The sequence below is a fragment of the Bubalus kerabau genome, chromosome 23, assembly GCF_029407905.1.
Source record: "Bubalus kerabau isolate K-KA32 ecotype Philippines breed swamp buffalo chromosome 23, PCC_UOA_SB_1v2, whole genome shotgun sequence".
NCBI lineage: Eukaryota > Metazoa > Chordata > Mammalia > Artiodactyla > Bovidae > Bubalus > Bubalus kerabau.
In genome coordinates, this window is record NC_073646.1 from 22,220,434 (window position 1) to 22,246,171 (window position 25,738).

At 49.3% G+C, this 25,738-nt stretch overlaps 2 protein-coding genes across 4 annotated transcripts in view; one reads left to right on the forward strand and one right to left on the reverse strand.

The window, feature by feature from the left end:
- The window catches only part of EARS2 (glutamyl-tRNA synthetase 2, mitochondrial), a 43,356-nt gene extending 39,559 nt beyond the window's left edge, over positions 1-3,797 (reverse strand). For all 3 annotated transcript variants that reach the window (XM_055562712.1, XM_055562714.1, XM_055562713.1), the window contains exons 1-2: positions 3,615-3,797; positions 853-1,008 (exon numbers count right to left, since the gene is read on the reverse strand). In XM_055562712.1, coding sequence (XP_055418687.1) covers positions 853-1,008; positions 3,615-3,765 — 307 coding nt within the window. In that variant the 5' untranslated portion in view covers positions 3,766-3,797. The remainder of the gene's footprint in view (positions 1-852; positions 1,009-3,614) is intronic.
- A 214-nt stretch (positions 3,798-4,011) lies between these two features.
- UBFD1 (ubiquitin family domain containing 1) lies at positions 4,012-19,389 on the forward strand. Its single transcript, XM_055562631.1, has 7 exons — positions 4,012-4,181; positions 4,367-4,687; positions 6,000-6,208; positions 8,759-8,824; positions 8,978-9,083; positions 13,264-13,346; positions 15,740-19,389. The coding sequence occupies exons 1-7, from the start codon at positions 4,157-4,159 to the stop codon at positions 15,848-15,850; spliced, it is 921 nt and encodes a 306-aa protein (XP_055418606.1). The 5' UTR covers positions 4,012-4,156; the 3' UTR covers positions 15,851-19,389.
- Positions 19,390-25,738: the final 6,349 nt, after the last annotated feature.

Below are 25,738 nucleotides of genomic sequence, written 5' to 3' on the forward strand. Positions count from 1 at the left end.
AGTCATACCTGTTCTGACAGGTAGGCAGCAACTGACCTGGGGAACATACACTCCTCTTTGTCCTCCCCGAGCTTAGCTGGCTTCAGAGTTAAACTTCCCACAGGGAGGCTGACTTAAGAGGCCACACACATTTTGTCTGACTCATACAATGTGTCATCTGAGTTCAGATTTGACAATGGGAAGCACTCATCAAAACCAAAACCAAAACCAAAAACCTTGGCCATCTGGCTCCTCCTGGAAATCGGAAGATTTGAGGAGCTGGGCCAGGATTCCCACATGGCCAAAGAGAGCTGGCGCTTCCTCAGGCTCTTCACAGCCATGGAGCCTCCCAGTCCATCTTCCACTTGGCCTGTTTCCTGACTAATCCCAGGAGGAGATGAGATTCCGAGATAAAAACAAGAATCTCAGAAGTGCCTTGGAGCTTCCCCCCCGCCGCACCCCCCCTCCCCCGCCCCGGGAACTTCAGTATCTTTCTGGGTGGTACGTGCCCCCTAGACAACACAAATGTACTCATTCTTCCGGGGACTCCCAAGTTCTCCACCCTGGGCCCTGTGAGAAGACCTTCAGGCTCTTTCTCCTGTTCCTTCTCTGGCTTGCTAAATTGCTCAGTCATGTCCGACCCTTTGCGACCCAGTGGACTGTAACTGGCCAGGCTCCTCTGTCCATGAGATTCTCCAGGCAAGAATATTGGAGTGGGTTGCCAGGCTCTCCTCCAGGGGATCCTCCCCACACAGGGATAGAACCTGGGTCTCTTGTGATTCCAGCATTGGCAGATGGGTTCTTCACCCCTAGCGCCACTTGGGAGAACCTTGCTCCTTCCCTGGAGAAGGGTCCTTTCCCTGCCAGCCTCACCTGCCCACTCGAGCATGTCCTCAATATTCTCCGCTGCCCCAGGCACAAGACGGGTCTGATCTGTGTCCTCGAGCCTCAGGATGAATCTCCCTTGGTGCTTCTTGGCAAAGATGTAGTTGTACAAGGCAGTGCGGAGGCCACCCAGGTGCAAGAAGCCTGATGGAAGAAGGGGACAACCCAGATGAGACGGGGAAGATGAAGGGCAAGTCAATTCTGCTTGTGATAAAAGGGCCCAAAGAACAGCAAAGCCCAGGAAATGGCTCTCCCTGTCCCATCTCTCCAGCAGTCAGGCTGTTACAGAAGAGGACTGGGGTGGCTGACTCATTTACCCTCATCCCAGAAGTGGAAGAACACCCAGGTTTTGGAGCTTATCATTTTGTAAAACGGCTCCAGCTCTCCCCACCTGCACCCATCGTTCTACTCTGAGATTTGCCTTGAGACCAAGTTTCACCCAAAGGGGAAACAGATGGTTAGTCACTGAAGCTACTTCACACATGCATTTCATTTATGCAAATTCAATGAGGTCCCTGGATAAAAAAACACTTTGCTAATTGAAAATACTGTATAATTAATTACATTTTGCACATACCCTCTATGCACTGTACAGACTAACCACATCACACATTTTGAATTTTGACTACTTAATGCTCTAAATGCTGCCTTTAGATACTAATGAAAACTAATATTCGATTCCACTGTATTTCTCCACCCAAGTTTAAACTCTTAAAAGACTTTACTTTTCTCATGATTTGTGACTGAATAGTTAGAATGAACAGTTTTCCCAGGGCTGTCATTTCCTCCCTTACCCTGCCTTCTTTGGACCAGGTCGTGGCCCTGTCTTCACAATGAGCTCATTTGCATGAAACAGGAACGCTCCTCTGGGATCAGGCAGACTCTAGCTCAACACTGATTATATAGGTGACCTTCAGCTAGTTATTGCAAGGACACCACAAAACCAGAGTTCCCCAAGATAGAAGACAGGGGTCGAGTAGTTGAAACCAAGACATCTTACAGATCTTGATTCAAATTCTGCTCCCCTTGGATATTCTACTTGATTTTTGTGAGCTTCAATTTCCTAATTTGTTGAGAGAGATGGACAACAAAAAATAGAAACCTTCCTTGCAAGATTGCTGTGAGGCATAAATGCTGATCAGAGTACACCATTAATTTTAGCTATTACAATGATCTATATTCTTCTTTCTGTAGTCAATTGCCTTGCCAATATGGGCTTTTCCAGCAAATCATCAAGGAAACAAGACTTAAGATCATCATAAAGGAGGCTTCTGCTTGTTAAGTGCTTTCCATGAGGTAACACACCTTTCCAGTGCCTCAGCTGGATTACCTCAAATGATGAGGCAGGTACTATTATCAGCTGTATTTGGCAGGTGTTAAAATTCAGAGGTTCAATGCTTTGCTCAAGTGGCAAAGCCAGAAATCTGCAGCCAGACCATCCCAGGCCTTTGCACCCAAACCAGAGCTTGTCTGAAAACTGTTGGCAGTTCACAACCAAGTAGGTACAGAAATAGCAAGTAAACGCTTAGAAACTGAGAGCATTTTGACAGAATAATTTTACATCTGTTGAATTCAACAGAAAGTCTCATATTTTGTATGCTTTCCAGAGTTTCAATTTTCTAGTAATTTCTTCATATGGATTTTATAAAAGTATTAATCTGTAATTCACTGGAAATCATAAGTCTGTCAAACCCAGGGGTGGTTTGAGGAGCAGGCTCTACACTATAGTGCCAGGCAAGAAATATCCTTGTCATCCTGTGCAGCTGGGATCTTTTACAATGGTAGCTTTGGGACCCAAGTGTTTAGAACGAGAGGTGTGCTTTTTGTGAAGAGGGTAGGAGGTTGCCTCAGATGGAAAAGAACCTGAGGAACTAGTGGGAAGGCCACTAGGGTACACAATGGGTCCCTGCCCCACTCTGGCTTGCTAAGCTCCAACACTAACCACAGGACCGTTGTACCTCCAATTTCCTCTGCCCAGAAGGTTCCTTCTATTCGTTTCAGGTATCTAGCTCCTTGTTACTTGGTTCTCAACTCTCATGGCACCTCCTCAGCAACGCATTCCTGAGCATCCTACCTGACCCCTTGTCCCCTACATTGCTTCACCTCGTGCATGACACATGTGACTGTTTAAAACTACAGCTATTTTTTTACATGTTTGTAGCAGTCACTCCAGTACTCTTGCCTGGAAAATCCCATGGACAGAGGAGCCTGGTAGGCTGCAGTCCATGGGGTCGCTAGGAGTCGGACACGACTGAGCGACTTCACTTTCACTTTTCACTTTCATGCACTGGAGAAGGAAATGGCAACCCACTCCAGTGTTCTTGCCTGGAGAATCCCGGGGACGGGGCAGCCTGCTGGGCTGCCGTCTCTGGGGTCGCACAGAGTCGAACACGACTGAAGCGACTTAGCAGCAGCAGCAGCAGCAGTCACTACCAGTGTAGGCTTCCTGGGAGCAGGGGCCCTACTTTCTCCAAGGCCGTTGCATCTCAGTGCCTAGAACAGGCTGTACTCAATAAACATTTGTTGAATACACAAGAAAAAAGGAACCCAAAGAAATGGTACAGTACGATAAGCATGAAATTCCTGGCAACGCGAATTATTTTCGCTCGTAAACATATTTCTATCTCCGTATAATGAGGTCTCACTGCCCCGCCAGTCTGACTCCACCGGAAGGGATTCGTTCGGAATGTTCGGGGGGCGGGCAAGAGACGGTGGGCCTCGACCTGCAGCGTCACGTCCGCCAAGGTTACCTGTGGGGCTGGGGGCGAACCGCACTCGCACCGCAGCCCCGGGATCAGTGACCAGGCTGGCTTCGCGCCGCCCCATCAGGCGGCCCAAGGCAGCCGGGGACCTCCCGGGATGCAGCAACTTCTTCAGGAGCACCGCCATGTGGGGTGGCATAGCCACACGTGGGCTTCTCCGTGCATCACTTCCGGGGACTGCTCCCAGCCAATCCGCTTCCGCCACAGAAGGCGCAACCCCGCCCCTTAAAGGCGCCAGCCTCCTAGCCTGCAAGCCCACGCCCCCCTCCCAAGACTGCGGCCCCACTCGGCCTCAAGGGGGCAGAGCCTAGCAAGCGGGCGATTTCCCGGGCCCGCCCCCTTCGGTTCTCGAAAGCTAAAGCGTGGCAGGGGCCGGGCCGGGGAAGCGGAGGAGGCGGGTCTCCATAGAAACCTCCACCTGTTTCCGGCCAGGCTGTGCAAGATTAGGGGCTGCTGCGGGGGCCAATCTCAGCCAGCTCGCCTTTTCCCGGCGGCCTCTGCGGAAGCGGTGGGTGTTGTACACAATCATCATGGCGGCGGCCGGAGCCCCGGATGGTGAGTGTGGAGGGGGTGGCGGGCGCCCGGGTCGGGCAGGGATGAAGCGTGCGCTCCTAGGGGACGTGGCCCGGCGTTGGGGGGAGCAGTAACCTGGCTCGGGCGCATTGGTCCGGCGGTCCCCGCGCAGAGTCTGGTTCCAGGCCCAGCCCGCGGCGAGCGTCCACCCCCTAACCCCCTTGCAGGCATGGAGGAGCCTGGCATGGACACGGAGGCCGAGACCGAGGCGCCCGCGCGGTCCCTCAACTGCGTGGAGGCCGAAGCCGCGGCGGGGGCGGCGGCCGAGGACTCCTGCGCAGCGCGAGGCAGCCTGCAGCCGGCCCCGGCCCAGCCCCCTGGGGACCCCGCGGCCCAGGCCTCGGTCAGCAACGGCGAGGACGCGGGCGGCGGCGCGGGCAGGGAGCTGGTGGACCTGAAGATCATCTGGAACAAGACTAAGCACGACGTCAAGTTTCCCCTGGACAGTACGGGCTCCGAGCTGAAACAGAAGATTCATTCTATTACAGGTAATCCCCGTGGCGCTGACAGCCTTCCCCCACCGCACCTGCCTACTGTATACGCTGTGCTAGGTATCGCGTTGCCTGTGTTCTTATATCAGTTTTCTCAATGCTACCAACAGCCTGCCGAAGTAAGTAGTAATGTACCCGTTATTCAGATGGGGAAAATGAGAACCAAAGTCAGAGCCAATCGGCTGAGCTGGGTTTCAGGCCCAGCGCTGACTCTTAGGGCCCAAGTTTCTAACTCCTGTTTCTAACATCTCCAATAAAATCACCTAAGGCATTTGTTAAGTTTACAGCTTCTAGGCCCTTCCCCCTGGAGAGTTTGATTCAGTGGGGCTGGAATGTGGCCAGGAATTATTTTTAGCGAGTTTCAGGTAATTCTAATAAGGGAAGTTTGGGAATCACTGCTGGGGGCTATCATGCTGGCCCCTTCACAGAAGCTCCTATTACGTAGATTTATCTTATTTACAGCACTTTGCCATCTGAAATGATTTCCTTTTTAAACTTTCTCTGGGTAGCCTGTAAGCTCCATAAAAACAGAAACCTTGTTGATTTCTATATCCGTGATATTTGTGGACATTCACTTACTATTTGAGTCACAGGGTGGTTGAGGAACTACTTGGAAGGAATAATACCTGCTATGGCAATAGGTGGGTAGGTTTAGTCGCTCACTTGTATCCAACTCTCTGGGACTCTGTGGGCTGTATCCTGCCAGGCTCCTCTGTCCATGGGATTTCCCAGGCAAGAAGACTGGAGTAGGTTGCCATGCCCTCCTCCAGGGGATCTTTCCAACCCAGGGATCGAACCCAGGTCTCCTGCATTGCAGGCAGACTCTTTACTGACAGAGCCACCAGGGAAGCCCTGATATGACGATAGTGGTAAAGAATCCACCTGCCAGTGCAGGAGACATAAGAGATGTAGGTTCAATCCCTGGGTTGGGAAGATCCCCTGGAGGAGGAAATGGCAACCCACTCCAGTGGGTTCTTGCCTGACAAATTCCAAGGACAGAGGAGCCTGGTGGACTACAGTCCATGGGGTTGCAAAGAGTTGGACACGACTGAGCACCACATTGATTGGTTACTTAATACCTTGTGCTGCACTAAATGCTCTATATTTGTCCCATCTCTTAGTCCTTAAAGCAAATTCATACAGAAGGAACTATTGTCATCTCTGTTATGAGGTTCCGGAGGCTCAGAGAGGTTGTAAATTGCCTAAGTGCACGACAGTGATTAGCAGTAAAGCAGTATTCACTTACGGGTCTGTTATACAAAGAATATTTTTCATTTCTTTTTTTCACTGTCCTCTGCCTTTTCCCAAGGTCTCCCGCCTGCCATGCAGAAAGTCATGTATAAGGGACTTGTCCCTGAGGATAAGACATTGAGAGAAATAAAAGTGACCAGCGGGGCCAAGATCATGGTGGTTGGCTCCACGATAAATGATGTTTTAGCAGTAAACACACCCAAAGATGCTGCCCAGCAGGACGCAAAAGCCGAAGAGAACAAGAAGGAGCCCCTCTGCAGGCAGAAAGTGAGTCTGTTGTGTGATTGTTGGTCCTAGGAAGAGTGAGGCTTTGTCTTCTCGAGCCTAGGCTGGTTGTCTCCTTTCTAGAATAAGCTCCTTTTCGGACAGGGCCCATGATGGAAATTTATGGCAGCAGTTGGGTGCGGCTGGCTGTTGAGTGGAGGTGACAACTACCTGAGATTTGCGTCTCTGTCTCGTCTGGCGGGTCAGTGTGTCTCAAGTCTACCTACTTTAGGATGAGGCCTTGGTAAAGGCAGGCTTCAGACCAGGTATTGAAACCGATGCAGGTTTCTCTCCTATTTAGCACCAGAGAAAAGTGCCACTATTAGAATTGATCCTGCATTCACACCAATGATTACATTTGTTTTTTTGGCTTATGGCTTTCTCCAAGTCCACAAGCCTTTTTCTCCATAGGTAGGGAAATCAGTAGCTTTCAGCAGTCCCTCTGAAACTGGCTGTTCCAGGAAGCCAAATGAAGCTGACATGGAAGATAACTACACTGATTTTTTTTTTCCTTCCCGCCTTCCTGGTCATGAAATGGGGGTCTGATTTTTCACATGCTCTGTTGCTTGTTTCAGATGGAAGAGATCCAGCCTTGTTTTGTGCTCACTGTAGCCATTCAGATTCTTTTTTGCAACTAGGAAAAGTAAGAGTGTTTCACTGTGGAGGGAACTGGTTGAAAGAATGGTCACTTGCGATCTTATCACCGCAAACCCCGCTCGTAGTTACCGAGCCTCCTGGCCACTCTTAGTGTGTTCCAGGATAATAGATATTTTCAACTCAACCTGTACCCTGCAGAGAGTAGACCGACCTTAACCAACATTAATTTCAGTGACCTTAGGCATCAAGGCACACTGCCAACAGCGTGACACAGTATTTTGTGTTACAGGTTTATAATCCCTTATATGTGCTACCAGAACCCCAAGTCTGAAAACCAAAAGTGTTCTTACAGATTAGGCAGCAGCACCCAACCAGAATTAGCATTGATAGTCATGTTTTACCCTAGAAATGTTAACATGTTTGGTGACAGGTGTTTCCCAAGACCCCCACAAAGAATATCAAGTAATGTATTTTAAAACTGTATTATGTTTATACAAAACATTTGTCCATAGGGTTTCAGATAAGGGATTGTAAATCTCTGTTCACATCTAAAAGGTGTTTATTTGGACATTTTCCTCTCCAGATATGGGGTGATATGAACCAGTTGAGTTCATTTCCATTTTCCTATATTCCTTTGCCACGACATATGAAATTGTCAAATAGGAACATGTCAAACATGAGTCTTTCCCCTGGTCACGCCTTTGGAGCATAACATGCTTCTTAAATATAGGTTTTGAGTTACTAATGGTAGCTTAACAAGCTTAGAACTGTTCTCCACAGTGAAGGGAAAATTCTTCAAAAGTTACTTGGGATGTATGAGTCAAATTAAACTTCTAATCCACACAGCTTTGTTCCATTGATGCCAATTATGAGGCCTAAGGTGGCCTAATGAGAGGGACCCATTCTCTTAGCTTTCCATCAGCTTGTTCAAGAATCTGGGGCTGATACGTAGAGTGACCTTTTGCTCGTAGTCTGGCACTTCTGAAGTCATTCCTAACCAGAGGGTTTCCGCCATGCCAGTGAGGGTTTGAACTGGCTTGTGGCCACCTGGTACTTAAATTCAATGAAATGTTTACTCTCTACCCACCCATTACCCACAATCCTAGCTTGACCAGATAGCGACTGTACCGCTAAAGCCACAGATGGAGAGGAAACAAGACTCCGGCATTTGGACCAGACCAGAGCAGTTTTCAGGGGCTGTGTGCCTAATTAGAACCCTTTATGAGCCGCTTCAAACTCCTGAGGAGGGAGTGGAATTCGGCTTACTTGTCAGACTATAGAGTAGTTAACATTTCTCTTTGGAAAAGTGGCTCTTGAGCTTTCTGGTTAGCTCGGTTGAGGATGGGGTAGTGGGGAAGATTTCTGCAGTGGGCTGAATCTCCATTTGTTGAAGAAATGTCCCTTCTAAGGGAGCTAAGCTGATTGTCACATCCTTACAGGTTTCTGTGGGAGTTTGAGTTAACGGAAATGGCTGTCCCCATTTTGTACCTGCCAGGAGAGCAAGCACCCTTTGTGGCTCTCTTTAAGCTAGCTGTGTAGTCTTTTCAGTGGTGATTTCAGGGGAGGGAGAGAAGGAAGTCGAGTTTATGTGAATTAGCAATCTGGAAATCCTGATTGCTCTAAAGCTTTGATGTCTACTATGGTAGCCACATGTGGCTGATTAAAATTCAGTAATATTAAGAATTCAGTTCTTACTCATGCTAGCCACATTTCAAGTGCTCAACAACCAAAGTGGCCCTCGGCTACTGTTTTGGGCAGCACAGATACAGAATATTCCCATCACAGAAATTTTTGCTGGACAGCACTGCCCTGTCGTGTCAGGGACCCATAATCTGTAGTCAGGACAAGCTTTTGAACCAAAATATTAAGGCTTGCTTCATCCTGTTTTTTAAAGAGGTAGTAAAAGATAGAAATGCAGTCAGCTGTTTCATATAATTATCTTTTTCTGACTTGTAGCAACACAGGAAAGTGTTGGATAAAGGAAAACCTGAAGACGTGATGCCGTCTGTTAAGGGTGCTCAGGTAAGCCAAACTCCTTTGTGAGCATTCTCAAAAGGAACCAGCCTCCACCTCTGCCTTCTTGAGGTTCCTGCAGTCGTGTCCTCAACTCCTGTCTTCTCCTGCCTTGCCTTGTTACTGGTTCCTCTCTCTTTTACCATGCTCTTGTGCCCCCAGGAGCGCCTGCCAGCTGTACCGTTATCTGGCATGTACAACAAGTCTGGAGGAAAAGTGAGGCTTACCTTTAAGCTAGAACAAGACCAGCTGTGGATTGGCACTAAAGGTACGGGCTGCCCTCGCCTCTTCCTGGCTCGCTGCCTCTGGCACCCAGCAGGGCTCGGGTTCACCTCTGCTCCTCAGTCTGGAATCTCTCTCTCCACTGTGCTTTGCGTGCTTTGGATTTTGCTTTTTGATGCTCGCCTCTATTTGGGCCCTCTTCCCTCATTCTTTTCAGTCTGATCTCAGGGCCAATCCATCAAACATTGGCTCTTCAGTTGCAGCCAGAACCAGAGGTTCCAAACATGTGGCATGAGGGCCAGGTCCTGTCTGTGGACAAGGGTTGTCTGAGTTTACACACAGTCTATGAAAATCAAGAGATTTCACTGGATCAGAGTTTTTTGTTTGTTCGTTTTTTGTTTTGGCTTCTCTTGAAAAGAAGCAAAAGATCTAGCCATTCTGGACCTACGTTTTCAGCGGCAGACAGAGATCAGCTGGAGCCAAGTAGCCATTGCAGGTGGACCACACTGTGGTCCTCACTGTCCCGTTCGTCTTTTACTGTGGCCAGCTTTGTTCACGTGTGTCACCTGCCTGGCCCCTGTAGGTCCGAGGCTGCCTGGCTCAGGACCTGCCTTCCCTCCTTGCCTGGTTGCCCCCTGCTGCCCCCTGCCTTCCCTGCCTGTGTCTGGGAGTCAGGCATGCTGTTTGCTGGGAAGTGTCTCTGACTGATGTCCCTCTCATTTCCCCCAGATGGTTCAAAGTCTTGTCAGTTACATTCTGGAATTATCTGCATCTCTTTCTTTTCCCCTCTGTTGTGTCTGTTGATTCCTAGCATCTGTGAACTTTGTTAAAGCACGTTAACCTCTATGCCAACCCCGTCTGCGATCTCTTCTGTCCTGCCCATTTTCCACACTGCTTTTTCCTCAGTGGTTCCTGTGCTCAAAAACCAGCTCTTTAAGGCCAAGTTCAGATGCCTCAACCTAGTGTCCAGTATTCTCAACCATGGGGTTCACTTTTAGATTTTTGATCCAGGTTCCTGCCCCACTTGCCCTTTTGTGCCCTGCATACTTGAGCTGCATCACTCCATGAGCTTCCCACCACGCTTTGCACAGGTCATGTTTCGGTCATGCTATGCCTTTGCCCAGGATGCCTACTTCCTGTTCCTATTATTAACAAAAATCTTCCAAGGTCCTAACATGCTCTTCTAAGGAAGCCTTCCCTGATATCTCCCCACCCTGCAAATGAGCAGCTGCCGCTTCTGTCCACAGAGCACCCTGCTTTATCCCTGGAGCACTCATTACTCTCAGACTTATCTGTCCCCTATCAGACTCCTGGAAGGAACCGAACGTGCCCAGTTCCCCTGTTTCTGGCCAGCACTGCAGGTATTCAGAGCTCGAGGTAGATGTAAAGAGAAGTATAGTGGTGTGCATTGTGTAAGGCTAGCTGGTTTCAGGGATAGGCCATTTAGTATGATTCTGCTTAAAATGGGACCAAGGGGATGTTAATGGCTCAGTTGTGTCCGACTCTTTCCACCCCACAGACTATGGCCCAACAGGCTTCTCTATCCACAGAATTCCCCAGATAAGAATACTGGAGTGGGTTACCATTCCCTTCTCCAGGGGATCTTCCAGACCCAGGGATTGAACCCCGGTCTCCCACATTGTAGGCAGATTCTTTACCGTCTGAGTCACCAGGGAATCCCAAAATGGGACCAAAGTTTTAGGGAAAATAATTGGAGCAGGAGTGATGGGGAATGAGATTATAATCATCTTAAAATGTGAAAGTAGGTTTCTCATTTTTAACCCAGTCTTGTTTCTTAAAATGAACAAAGACCTAAACTGCCAAGACACTTGAGTTTTCTAACAGTTTTGTGATTCCCTGCCCCAGTCTTCTTTTTCACTTTTGACTCTTACTGCATAGGCAAGGCAAGTTGTGCATAAAACTTAAGGGCTTTCCCAGTCTTCCCAGGGTGCTTTTGAACTCTGTAATAGGTCATTCTCTTCCACAGAGCCTGGCACATCATGAGTTTTCTTCAGTCATGAGCTGCCCCAACTCTGTCAGATCCTCACTTCCTCATGACCTTGCAGGGGAGTTGGCTTAGTTCTCCATCGTCGGCAGGCTTGCCAGAACCCTGCCTCTTCCTTGGCCTGCACTTTCACTCCTGCAGCCTACTGGGAGGCCGGGATCAAGGCTGCTGGCCGGGAGGGTGGGTACAGGTAGGGGAACTGGATGAGGACTGAGTGTGTAAGCCTTCGTTGGTTCTTAGGGAATGTTTCCAGGTGGTGAAGTTTTATAGGATACAATGGCATAACTGCTGGGGCTAATGACAGCCTCCCTTCCGTATGTTAGAGGTTTTGTTTCAGCTCATAGAAGCTACCACCTTTCTGCCGTGGCCTGAAGGCAGAGCTCTGGAAGAATCTTGGTGGATCACGGTTCAGAACTGTTGAAAGCCTCGTGGCTCACCAGCCTCATTAAAGAGCCTGGCTGTGAACATGCACGTCTTCAAAGGGTGACCAGGACCAGGATTTCCCTTCCCACCCAGGCGGTGGTGTCCGTGTCCCTCAGGCTTTCTTCTCACCGCGGGCCCAGGAGTCCTGCCCGCTGAGTGTCCTAAGCACTGTCCTAGGAGGACAGCTTGTTCTGGGAGTTGGCTTCCAGCCACTGGCTTCATCTTTCTGCTGAAGTGACCGTCCCAGCGGCTCATTGACGTCTTTCTCAACGGGGTGCTGTATGGAGTGGCATGCAGTGGCTCCTGCTTGTGGCTTCAGCTGTCCTTGCTAGAGTGTGTGGGAGGCAGGACCGACAGCCTCAGGCCCGGCGGAGCAAGGAGAATGAGCTCCAGGCAGGAGATGGGACCTGTGACCTCGTGAAGCTGCCATGGGGAGCATGTGCCCTGTGTGTAGGGCACTCGGGTCTCTAATCTAGCTGATTGCTGTCACTTAGGAATGTGGGCCCAGGATTGTTGAATCTTTCCGTGTTTTCAAGAGAAGCCCGAAGTCCATGTTTTTGTGTGAAATTTCTGGACGGTTCAAAATGGCTGATGTTTAAAACAGTTTCCATCTTAAAAGACCAGTGCTGGTCAGATCCTGCCTGTGGGTGACTGTGTTAGAGCCACTCAGAAAATCAAAATCTGAATGAGCATCTTCAGGCCCCATCTCCCTACCCACCTTTTTCAGAGACCCATAGGGTAGAAGTTATGTGTCTCAAGCCACTAGCTAGATGACAGTCCAGGGCTCTAAGTTCCTGGGGTTTTGTCGGCTTATCTCTTTTTTAGATTTTTGCTTTGTGCAAAGCCCGTAGTGAGCTTTTTCCAGCACGGTTTCACCTTTTGCTGAGAGCTCCCTGTCCCGAGGTGTCTGCTGCTTCCGGGCGGTGGTTTTGCTGCACAGGCGCCACCGCCCTCTTTCGTGCTGCTTGTCTCCAGTCTCATCTCACTCCAGGCATGCCTCGCTGCCGCCTCTTTCTTAACTGCCATCCTTAGACTTGCTGCAGAAGGGCTTTTGACCCAATGTGATAAGTACATCCCGAGGGTTAACCAGAAGAGGTTATGGATGTTCTCAGAGAGCTTGTTCAAGTGTGTGTGTTTGGAGGGGTGGGAGACTGGGGAGGGAAGGGCCTGGGAGGAGGAGTGGGCAGGATCAGGGTGGGAGACTGGGGAGGGGGAGGGAGAGGGGCTGGGAGGGGGGGGTGAGGTGGATCTGGGTGGGAGACTGGGAGGGAGGGGGCTGGGAGGGGGAGTGGGCAGGATCAGGGTTGGAGACTGGGGAGGGAAGGAGCTGGGATGGGGAGTGAGGTGGATCTGGGTGGGAGACTGGGAGGGAGGGGGCTGGGGGGGGGAGCGGGCAGGATCAAGGGATAGAAACTGGTCTTATACCTCAAGCAGCCAGCCCCTTTCCTGTACAAGTAGCAGGGGGGTACAGCTGCCTCCTCCTGGTCCCTTGACTATCCCAGGCACCAAAGACCTCAGCTGGAGCTGGACTTGGCGACAAGGGTGCAGAGGAGTTTCCTGGGTATTTGTCAGTCGTCAGGCTCCAGAGAGAAACACCAGGATAGCTCTATCTATGCTCTCGGAAACCTTTAATGCACACCTGCCAAGTGCTGTGCCCCACTTGCTCCTAGGAAGTCCCCACCTCCCAAACAGGGCTTGAGGTTCACTGGCCAGAGGGAGGGGGTGGATCCCCCGGCCGCCAGCCCTGAGGAGGGGTGGGGGGGGCCTTTAATGATCTCTGTGATCCCTCTCAACTTAGAGCGGACTGAGAAACTGCCCATGGGTTCCATTAAAAACGTGGTCAGCGAGCCCATCGAAGGGCACGAGGACTATCACATGATGGTAAGTGGCCGGCGGCCTCCCCCGCACCGCCTCCAGCAGGGAGGGGAGAGCTCAGTGTGGAGAAGAAACAGTCTTAAGACCCTTCTGTTGTCTTTCCATTCTTAGAACTTAATCCATGACCTGCTCCTAGTTCTGTTGATTTTGCAGCCAACCCCCCCCCACCCACCACCTTCACGCAGTTTAAAGGGGATACATTTTTATCTCTTGCCAGTCTCTCATATCTGTAATATTTTGTTTTTAGACCAGGAAAATAAATGCAAAGAGGAGGTTAATGGCTTGTGGGTCTTCATTTTAAGTTTTGTCTCGTGTATGAAACAGAGCTTCCCACTAGCCTTGGCTCCTGTGAGGGCACCAGGCTGCCCCCTTCTGCTGCGAGGTGCTTACCCTGGGGGGCTGCCCTCAAGTGGCCAAGGATCCTGTGGGGAGGGTGGGGCCTTGACCTGGTTCTGCCTGGAGTTGCGCTCAGGGGAGCGGCTGCTCTTCCGCAGACAGAGCCTCTGGAGACGTTCTCCGGGTCTGCAGAGCAGAGCAGGGACGAGCAACCCTGAGCAGTGAGGCAGAGCCCTTGCGCTCTCCCAGCACTGTTGAAGGGGCCGCTTTAAAAATGAAGTTGAGCCGCCTCTTTCCAAAGTCGCTGTGGCAGGGACAGGACCTGAGCAGCAATAGGGTGTGAGTGGGGCCACCTGCCCTGCTCAGTCTGAGGAGGTGACCTTGCGGTAGCCATGTCACCCCATCCCAGGGAGGAGCTGCCGCTCGTGGCTGGCGTACAGAGTTTGCGGTAGAGGGAGGCATTGGAAAGTCCGGGAAGAGGGCATATCCAGCTGTGGCCCTTCTCTTGGCAGATGGCAGGGCCCCTGGCTCTGGGAAGTCAGCCAGTCGTGTCCCCTGTGCAGCCCTGTGGGGGTCTGGCAGTGCAGGGTTGCCCCAGGCCGCAGTTGGCAGTGCAGCTCTGGGTGCCCAGCTCACCGGTCCTCTTCCTGGTAGAGGTGGTGATGGCTCAGGCTCCTCCCAGGCCCTCTAGTCTCTGTGTAGGGCTTGCAGGTGATTTGTTATTTTTTTGCTCAGTTATTTTTTCTGTTTTAAAAGTTGGACTTTAATATTGTCATCTGGGCCCCTCCCTTCACTCCGTTTTGAAAGGTTTGTCCCACCAGTTTGACCCCATAAGTTCACAGTCACAGTTTTCAGTCTGGGGAGAGGAATTTCCAACAAGTAGCATGGACCATTTTGGACATATTGTAAGGAGGTGGTGTGGATGGCTAATGCTTTTGCATTTAGTTTAAATGCGGATTTCTCTCTGGAGCTGTTGCTGGCAGAGGTGGGTTCTAATTGCCCCCTTTCTTTTCTAAGCACCATCGAGTGCCTTGGCCTTTGTCTTAATGAAGATGTCTATTCCCTCTTTGTAGATGCCATTTCACTAGATTCACAGTTCACCTTAGAAAAGGGTGGCTGTGCTTTTTGATTTTTACAGAAATGTTAAAAGAGTGCTGAAAAGAACCAAGAGTACTATAACAAACCCATATATCCATCAACCAAGAAAGGACTGTTGTAAATATCTTGCAACTTGTTTTCAGTCTTGCTTTAAATAAAGGAAAATCCACCAACAGTGAATATGTCCCCATTGGCTTCCCTTTGCCCTTGTCATGATTTATCACATGGATCCTTCCCATCTCTATGCGTTTATTTTCACGTGTATCCATGACCAAGATACAGTATTGTTTTGTGTTTTTTCAGTTTTCATAAATGGTATCATGGTATGTATCGTTCTGCAACTTGCTTTTTTTTTGGCTCGACATTATGATCTGTCTATATTCACTCTAGATCCAGTTCATACCTTGTAAAAGTAAATCCAGTGTTCATATGAGTAGGTTATTTTTAATTTTGCGTTCCCTTACCGATGGATATGTAGGTGGTTTCCAGGTTTTTATCATTTCTGACAGTGCTGCTTTCAACACTCCTGTCTCCTCGTGCATGTGTGGCCGTTTGCCTAGGGCAGTGGTTCTCAAACTGGTGTCTGGGTCGGCAGTATTAGCTCACCTGGGAACTTGTTAGACGTGCATATCCGCAGGCCCCACCCCAACTCTCTGGAATCAGGAAGTCTCAGGGCTGGAGCCCCCAGTCTGATCTAACAAGCCCCCAGCTGGCCCTGCTGCACATGTGAGTTCGGGAACCACCGCTTTAGGATCGGCTATGCCTAACGCTCCCACACCTTTTTATGTTTTATTTATTCATTTATTTTTGACAGGAGAATGCTCCCCATGTGCACAGTTGTTTTTGTTTTTTTTCCCCTTTCCATTTTAATGAATTCACTTCTCAGCCCTCCCCGTGTTTGTTGTGCTGCCTGCTCAGTCTCCTGACGTCTGAAGTACCGCTTGGTTTTCCTTTTTCCCTTCCAGGCGTTTCAGTTGGGCCCCACGGAAGCCTCTTACTACTGGGTGTACTGGGTTCCAACTCAATATGTGGATGCAATCAAAGACACTGTGCTGGGGAAATGGCAGTATTTTTGAAAGCACTTTCACCTCTGGCCCAGGAGACTGACCCAAAGTGAAGGACATTGCTGGGAGAGGCCTGCAGCATCCCTGGATTTCAGAGTTCTGGAACTTTGTTCAAAAATATCTATATCCAATCTGAGGTGATGTGGTGACTGAAGCCAGAGGTGATGTACTTTCACCATTAGCTTAATTTTAACTTAAAATCACCGGTTCCCTTTCTTGAAGTCAGCTTCATACCATTTTTAAAAGTCAATACGGTGGAAATCAATAAATCTGAATTCTGAACATGTTGTGTGGAATACTCTTAAGTGTGTTTGAGAGTAGATCTACCAATTGTGTTTAGAAAGGAATGATCAAAAGCTTTCTGATTTTTTGGTTGTTGTTTGTTTTTAAGTGATTTCACCTGAAATATTTTCATAACTCTGGTTGCAAACATTTGGACTGCGTTGTGATGAGTTAGGGGTGGGTTTTTTTTTCCCTTTTTCATACAAAATTGTATGCAAAATGTGGGGGTTAGTAAGCCATATTTCTCTGTCCACTGGTTCAGAATGAATTCTTTCCCTTCTTATTTTCTCACTTCCTAGATGGGAATTTTTGTTTCTGAAAACCCAAAGATGTCAGTTCCTCCTTTTGTACCTCATCACCACTTCCTTGCCTGGCCTCCCTCCCGCCACGCTGCTGCTCGTGAATGCATGGCGGGAGAGGAAGAGCCAGGGGTCTGGTCGGGACGCTCACAGGGCTCTGGTGTGTGCTGAGCAGCGGAGTGTGTCCCAGCGACTCCGGTCTGACTGTCTTGCCCTTTGGGCCCCGATCTCTGGGGAGACGGCACTGCCGCTTTGACAGTTGCCTATGCCCCTCGCTGATTCGGCTTTGAGGCCCAGCCTGGCATGGGTGTGCCGACAGAGGCCCCTCTGAGAGGAGCCAGGTGGAAGCCAGTTATACAGCCATACAGCCACAGACCCAGATCCTTCCTCCTTTCTTTAGAAGTTTTGAGAAACCCTTCAGCAGTCCAATGATTCTTTCAGTGACGCGTCTGCATCTGGTCCTTCTGCTCATGCATTACGTTCAAGTGTCCTTCATCCCAGGTTTAGAGATGCTGCCTTTCTCAAGAAGAAGTCATCTGACCTAGTGGGTTGGCCGATGTATTTCAACATCGAAAATGGGATAAACGGCTTTCGTGATTAGCGCTCCCTCTTCCGGGTTTAGCCCTTACCATCCTCTGTCCACGTGAAGTTCTGTCTCCCAGTGGTTTGGTTGACTCTGGAACGAGGGACGGTCTCTTGGTGAATGATACCCTTTGTGCTGTTCGCTGTTGCTCTGCTGCTGTCTTTGCGATTCTCCTCTCACTGGTGCAGGCCCTCATAGTAAGGTTTGGCAGGAGATGTCCCAAACTTCACATTCTGGATTCTAGACTGTTAGCCTTCTTTCTGTGAAACGTATTAGCATGTGTTCGCCTAAGATGACTATTCCTTGTGAGCCAGTTCATGGTGATCTGCGCCCTTCCCCTTCTAAGCCGTAGTTCAAGAATCCAGCCCATCCAGACCGACTCTTGCTTTTCGTGGTGTTGTCCATGCCAGGTTACGGATCTAGGCAGGAAACTCTCCTCTTGCTTTTCTGGGGGGCACAAGTTCGTCTGGGAAGTGTAGCATCCAGGAGACAGCCTGTTTTCCACCCCTTGCAAAAGGCGCAGTACCTGTAGCTCTTCTGTCCTTGTCAGCCCGCAGTCCTTGGAGGAAAGAGCATGTCTTTGCTGCTTGTGGAAGCCTCGCTCTGCAGTTGACAGGCCTCGCGTGCTCGCGGAGTTGCGGCGCGGTTTGAATGCTGCTCTTTCTGTTGGCCAGCCTGCCTGTCCCAGAGGCTTGTCCAGACAGTGCCACATGCCCGCTCTTGAAGCAGGCGTCCTGTCCCCGTTTTGCGGGGCTGCTCCCCAAGGCCCTTCCCACCAGGTTCCCCCTTCGCCCTGCTCGGGCGGCTGCCCCCCGCCCACCTCTGCCACCTGATGCCCCTTCCTCCCAGTGACAGCGTGCATCCCAACTCCCTGCTCCCCAAGGGCCAAACCGCTTCTCGCTCAGGCCGGTGTCGTCTCAAAACAGGACCAAAGCCTGTGTGAGCCTTTTTATTTGAAGTAAAAATGGTGCTTTTTTCCTTACTTGGAGATCTTCTATATAAATACTGTAAATGACATCTTTTCGTATGGACCTGTTCGAGCGTTGCTTTCCAGAGCCCATGAACAGTGCTGGCCCGATCTTGGGCTCTGGCTGCCCCATCCATGTGGAGCCCTTTGCGGGAAGCCCCGGCGAGCAGAGGAGCCACGCCTGGGTCCCAGCAGCGCTCACTAGTCTGTCACTTGGCCCGTGAGCGGGCTCGTCGTCATCTTCTTACGGTCCAGGATGTACTGAGTAAATCTGTGTTAGCAAATTCAGACACTCCTTCCCCTTCAGTAGCATCACGGTGTTCATTCTCCCTCAGGCTTCTCCCCACGCGGAGTCCTCGCTGGGGAGGGGGCAGGACCCCTCGCGGGGCTCTGAGGGCGGGCAGGGGGGTGAGGCTGCCTTCTCTCGTGGAGCTGGCAGCCCTTTCGCAGGACAACAAGCCTTTCCTTCCCTCCCCTCCGCCACTTGGCAGAGTAGTGACGAGGTATCCCTGCCCTCAGCTCTGTTTCAGTCAGCCTTTTCAGAAAACTGAGAGAGAGGGTCTCGAGACTTGCTCCGACTCTTTGGTATTCAGTATTCAACTATTTGGTATTGTTTTAATTGATGATGGGCCTTTTGCAAGTAGCATCAGCTCTTTTTAAAAAGAAAGTCAAGCTGAGCTAAGGGTGCACTTTGCTGTATCGCGGACATGGTGGGACAGGTGAGGCCTCTGTAGGCTCCTGCTTTCCGTGACGAGGGCCAGGGAGACTCCCTTCGCCACTCAGTTGCCAGATCTCAGCTGGAAGGGGCTGCCTTGCTTCTTCCTCTCCCTTTCACCAGGTGCCTGGAGGAACGGTCCCAGGCGCTCACACTTGGCCCGCCCTCTTTGCCAGAGGCAGGACCCTGTGTGCCAAGGGTGGCTTGCTTTCCACCCTGTCCTCTGAGGGCACCTCTTTCTCTCCTGGCCTGTTGTCTTGGAAAGGATAGTCCTTTTGTCTTCAGGCTTTGTGATCAAGTCATCTCCAGTTGGGACTGGCACCTGTTCCCTTCGCGGGGCCTGGTGGCCTTTCTGAAGTCGCAGGTGGTCAGGAGCCCTCCAGTGTGTGACATCTGGTCAGTTGACCTGCCAGGCTGGGTGGTTCTACTGCTTTCTGAATTTCTAAGAATCTCTTTTTCTTTCCTAACGAGTTCTGCAGATTTATTTGACAATGTACGTAAGTACCATGTTCTCCTTGTGGTGTACGCTCTGTTCTGGTTTTTGTTTTTAATCAAATGCCTGTTTGGGAGGAGATGAACGTATTTAGTCTATTAGATTTGCGCTGCTGGAAAATTTTTTTTTTAAAGTGTAACCTTGACTAGCTGTCTTATTATTGTTTATCCTGTAAGATTAGTCTATCAATTAAAGTTTGATAATTAATTGTGGCTCCTTTTCCTTCCAGTTCTTCATGCGCCTGATCTGTTCTGGGGGTTGACAAACATTGAAACTGGGCCCAGAGTCACTTTTTGTCCAGTTGTGGGGTACCATGTCACCATCTTCCTTGTTTGGCTTTTAGGTATATCCACATTTGTTCCTGCTGAAAATAGCTGATAAAGGGATCTGACTTGATGCGCTCCGTGTGAGTCCAGCTCCCAGCTTGGCGGTCAGCCATGTCCCTGTCAGGGCCTTCCTCCTCCACCCGGCCCCCAGGGGCTGGAGGGCAGGCCGCCATGCAGTCCTCATTCTTCTAGGACACATTTGATCAAACACTGAGATGGAGATGCAGTTTCAGCCGCAGCCACGAAGACCCAGGAGGAAGGAGGGAGGTCCGTTAGCAACAGCGGGATGAAAGCAGAGACCTGGGCATGAGCACTGACTGTAGTTGGCAGAACTGGTTTTGACTCAGCACTGCTCCCATTGGACCCTCTCTCCTCTTCGCCCTACTTGGTAAATGTTCCTCAAGGTTCTGGTCTCACTGCCCCTTCCTGGCTCTTTGTAGTTTCCCATTGCCTCATAATCCTTGAACCACACCGTTAGATTCTTAAGGTTCTGACTGATACGGGGGTGGGGGCTGTGCTCCGTGCTGTATGTGGCCTGACGCCCCTTGGGAATCTTCTGCGTAAAGGGCACTTCTGAACTCTTACTGGAGGCACCTTAAACCGGGTAGGGTGATTGAGCCTCCTCAGACGAAGAGTGAGATGAACTCCGCTCTGAAGATCGTACCATATTTTGGGGGGAGACACCTTGGCATTTTCTCAGCTGTGAGTAACTGTCAGAACACTCGACAGCAGGGACCCCACAAAACACTGTCGTAAGGGCAAGAGGCGAGGACTTCCTCCTGCTTTTGCCCGAAGCGGTCTAACTCATCCTGGTTGTAGGAAGTTGCTGTGCCTCCCACCCAGGAGGCCTCTGCCGACACCACTGGGCTGTTTTCAGCTGGGATTAACCTCTGCCTTTTCCAGTTTCTTGAGGCTATTTTTGTTCTGAAGCCTTATTAGTCTGTCTTATTCTACTGATAGACCCCTCCCTACTCTTCACCTCATTTTATAACTCCTAACTTTCAAGTTTCTTCTATTTCTTCACTTTCCTCTCTATCTCATTGTAATCACTTGATGTCTTCCCTCTTTTGTACATTTTCAAACCTACAGAAAGTTGAAAAATGCTAGTGACCACATCGTGCTTTTACCTGGGTTCACCAGTTGTTAAAATGTTAACTCCATTTGCCTTCTCTTCACATGCATACTTAATTTTGCTGAATCACTTGACTGCCTTACAGATGCCATGACATGTTTCGTGTGGATACGTAAGCAGCATCTCCAAAGAGTAAGGCCATTATTACACCTTAGCACGACACGGGTACCTGACCTAAGAAAACGAATATCAATTCAGTAATATCACCTAATATATAGATGATGTGAAATTAGTAATACTAGTTAATACATCTTCTAGAATGGTTCTTCCCAATCAATAATTCTTATGTTTCTGAGTCCTGTATTTTTTTAAAAATATCCTTTTAACTTTGTCATTGCTAGCCTTGCTCTCCCTTTAAAGAAACCTCCCCTCCATGTGTCTCTAATCATCATTTGTATCCTGACTCCCTGCTCTCTTCTCTTCCTGTCTTGAGTGTTAACCCTGTTACCAAGGCTTCTGGAGCTGTGGTTCCGGAGGTGGTCGGGGGACAGGCACCCACCTGGCAGAGTCACCTTGTTCTGTGCCTTCCCTCCCACATGTGAGACTTGCTGACTGCAGGGATCCACGACTGAGGACTCAGTTATTGGTGACAAACCCAGTTCATGTGAATTACGCAAGGGGATTGTAACCAGAAAGTCCAGTGTCAGACCTAGGCCTGTGTGGGCACCCAATTCACATCAGGTGCCTGACCCTCCAGCTCTCAGCTCTACTTTGTTCTCTGTTGACTCAGCTTCTAGCAGATGCAACCCCGAGGGAAAGAGAAGTGTTTTCTTGCCCAGGAATTCCAGAGTAGAAATACCAGACAGGGCTCTTACTGGCGTGTTACCCTGCCCTCCACAAGACACAATAACCTTAGCATCCGAGACATGTTGTTCCCGGTGACTTCAGCTGTGAGTCTGGGGCTTTGAGATGAACACTCCAGACTGTAGAAGACCGCAGCATTGGCAGCCACCCGGCAGGCTTTGGACCTCATGCTCTGTGCCAGGCCAGTTACTGGGAAAGGACCTTCTGCAGGGCTCCAGCCTTGAGAAAGAATGGGTGCTCCTGAACCCTCTCCAGTGGGGCACATTGTTTAACATCAGCTCTTGCATTGAGTCTGTCCACTGCCAGGCACCAGGACAGATAAAAGTATGTGCATTCCATTGTCATCACTCCATCACCTCTTGTCAGCCCCTTACCCATCGGAGGAAACTTTGAGAAGAGACCTAGCCAAGGTCACATGCTTGTCACAGACCGAGGCTGTGATTCAGAATCCAGATGTGCCTGACCCCAGAGTCTGCTCCGAGATGCTGGTCTTATTGTTGAGAACTTAGGAAAGAGCTTGGCTACTTGGTTTTGCTTTCATATTTTTTTTCTTTTTTCTCCCCAGTTTAATCTTAAGGGTACTAACATGTTTGTGAGTTGTTTTTTAAACTTTGAACTTTGATATTTATTGCTTGGCCACCATTTAAAAAATCGAGACAGTAAATAGTACATGGGCTTGATAGAGAAATCTCAAATGGTAGAGAAGTCTCACATAGTTCTCCTAGCTCTCCACCCCAGCTGTGTTCCATCCCTGAAGGAAGCAGAGTTCACTTTAGGCTTAAGCACCAAGAGGCCATCTCATGAGCAGAGGGTCGGTCATTCCCATGTAAATCCCTTAACAGAGTTGGGGTATCCACAGAGGAACTTCAAAGCAGGAGGAAATGGGTCCAGAGGAAGCACCAGCCTAGAGTTCTAGATCATTATCTGTCATCTGTTTGGGTATCCCACAAGCAAATCCAACATCCCAAACTGAAACGATATCCCTCTTCCTTTTCCTTTTTGGCCACTCCACGTGGCATGCCAGATCTTAGTTCCCTGATCAGGGACTGAACCGCTTCCCGGTGCAATGGAAACATGGAGTCTTAACTGGCTGGGCCACCAGGGAAGCCCCTGTATCCCTCTTCAGTCTGATCCTCCTCTCTTCCCTCTTACAGACAGCAGTTCACCCAGGACCAGTAACCCCAAGCCATGAACTTGAGAGATAGCCTAGACTCTGACTTCCTCTGTCATCTGACCACCTGCTATTTTTATCCCCGGAGTATTTTTGCAATCCCTCTTCTCTTTATCCCAACCTGCAAATCTGCATCTCTCTCGGGTTCTTCTGGTACCCAGCACTTTCGTCCCCTTCAGTTTACCCTCTGCACAGCCAGCTGCCAACCACTGAGCTCAAGTATGGCTGACTGCTTCTGCTCTGGGAAATCCTGCCTACTGCCTACAAGTTCCTTACCAGACAAGGGAGGCCCTGCTTCGTGACCTGATCCCAGCCACAGCTTTAACCACAGGCCAACCCAGGATTTCACCCTCCAGTCATAACACCTGCCTGAACCAATGGCATTTCACCTCCTGTGCTCACGTGGTGCTGCCGTGGCTCCTGCCCATGCCATGGGGCTGACACCGGCGGAGCCTTAGGAATACAGCCCAGGCTTCACTGCTTGAGAATTCCTTTCCCAAGCCTCGGCTCCTAATGAACTACTCCCAGTTTTCACAGATGTCTTACTTTTTCCACAAAATGTGTTTATATTTAGAAAATACTAACAAAAATAAGCCAAGGTATTTCTACCACATGGTGGTAATCGAGTCTTTTGGTATGTGTCGTATGGAAATAGAATCCCGCTGTTTATAGTCTGTTCTGTGGAAAGAATCCACCAGCAATGTGGGAGGCCTGGGTTCGATCCCTGGGTTGGGAAGATCCCCTGGAGTAAGGGAAAGGCTACCCACTCCAGTATTCTGACCTGGAGAATTCCATGGACTATATAGTCCATGGGGTTGCAGAGTCGGACAGGACTGAATGACTTTTTTTTTTTTTTTATGACTCACTTTCACTGAAAAATAAAATACCAATTTTTCACAAAGTTGTTCCCATTGAACCGATCCCACTGTGGGACATCCAGCTGAATGCCGTCCATATACTTGGTTACACCCTATCATGTTGTCTTCTTAACAGATTTCAAACAGGATAGTTGATGGGCTGTCACCTAGTCACCATCTGTTGACACTGTGCTACCGTTTCTTTTTTCTTTTTCCTGAACCATTCAAAAGCTACCTGCAGGGACTTTTACCTGGTGGTCCAGTGGCTAAGACTTCAAGCTCCCAATGCCGGGGGCCCAGGTTCAATACCTGATCAGGGAACTACATCCCACATGCCACAACTAACACCCGGAGCAGCCTAAAGTCACCTGCAGACATCTTGCTGCTTCACTTCTAAATTCTCCCGAGCATAAGGTTAGTTTACTACACAATACTGATTATATGTAAGAAATTTAACATTGTTTTATCACCTATGTAGAGTCCAGTTGTCCTCGAAATGTCCTGTAAAGTCCCACCTTCTGGATTTGTTTCATGATCAGTTCGATGAAGAATACCACAAAGGTGACGTGTCCTCTCATGACTTCAGGAGCAGCTCAGTCAATGCTTGGTATCATTGGTGATGCCGAATATGAAACATCACATGGATCTTCACAGTCTGCTCTACCAGATGGTGAGCTTCCAGCGAGCAGACTTTACACTTGTGACCCAAGGCCCCGCCTGGAGGAGTGCTCCACAATGGCTGGCACACCGGAGTTATGTCAGGTGCATGAGTGCCCTGGCTGTTTGGGGGAGACAGAACAGCACTGGGCCCAGACGCAGGTCGTGACAGGCCTCCCAGCCACCCTTTCCCAAAGGGACCTGCCTGCAGCAGACACACCTTGGAATGCTGTATTTGGCCAGTTTGCTGCCTATGTATAGGGGCACCCTGGCTTCTCAAAGAACTTTACAGCAAGTTTTTAGACCAGAAAGGACTTTGCTGTTTGAACATGCACCCAGATTCTAAAAACCACTATCACCAAATAATGTGTGGTTGTTCCCCCCCATTCTGGCTCCTTTAAGACTTAGAGCCACCACAGAATGGCTGTGAGTGGGCCATGTCACGGCAGGTATGTGGTTAAGATTTTAGCTGTCTCTTTCGTGGCAGTACTGGTGACTTCAGGATTTTAGGCAGCAACAAACACATTTGCGATTTTTGGCAAAACGTGTAGCTGCTGTGGGAGATAAAACAGCCGAGACATTTACCCCAGATATTAAGGTACGTTCCACTCAGGAGTCCTGTGCAGCCTGTTTTTTTGCCTGTTGGATCTCTAGTGCCTAATAAGCACTCAAACTATTTGTTGAATAAATGCAGTTGGGAAAAAGAATGAAGCAGTCGCTTATGTTCCAATTTTGCAGTTTTCCAAGAATATCTTAAGTGTTAAAAAAAAAATGCAGCATAGCAATGAATGCTTCCTGTTTACTTAAAAAGGAGGGAATGTGACTGCGTTCTTGTCTACAGTAGTTCTCAAGTGACACAGAAGTAACGGGCAACACTGGGTACCTCCAGGAGAAGCAGGTGTGTGGCCCAAACCCCACGCCAGACTGCAGAGTCCTGTCACCTCACCCCTCAGCCACGAGATTCTCTGCCGGCTGAGGATCACACAGCCAGTCTCTGCACCTCTGCAATGATGCTACTTCCTACAAGACTTTGATCCCCTTCCTCCTGCACACTAGAAGTTCCGCTAAAAGTAAAGCAAGTATTTTAGGATAGGTCTCTCAAGTTAAATCTCCAAGAGCTGGGCAGTTGCCTACATCAACTCCAAAGACCTAACACAGTGCTAGGAATAAAAGGAACAGGGTTGTTACTGATGTATGAAAACCAGCCACAAAGTCAAAGTAACCCAGGGGGAAAGAGAACCTTTTATCTTCCCCAAATTCCTAAATTACCAAAATTTATAAATGCCATTAATTCAGAAATGGATCCTTAGGACAGGGATGAAAAATTAGTCCCATACACTGGTGTCAGCTGATACGAGGAATAATCAGTAAACTAACGGGGGCACAAAGTATTTTGAGGCAAAACATCCTTTTATCACTAATTCATTCCTCATACTGAAGGTGGTCAGAGAGAAACTTATTTCAAGCACTCTGCTGAAAAAGTTATATTTCTGGTATCCATGAATACCAATGACAGACTAATCTTTAAAAATGCTAAGCAATGTCAATCTATTAAAAAAAAGCACTCTAGACATAAAAACTTTAGACATAAAAAACTGAAGACTGAGAAAAATC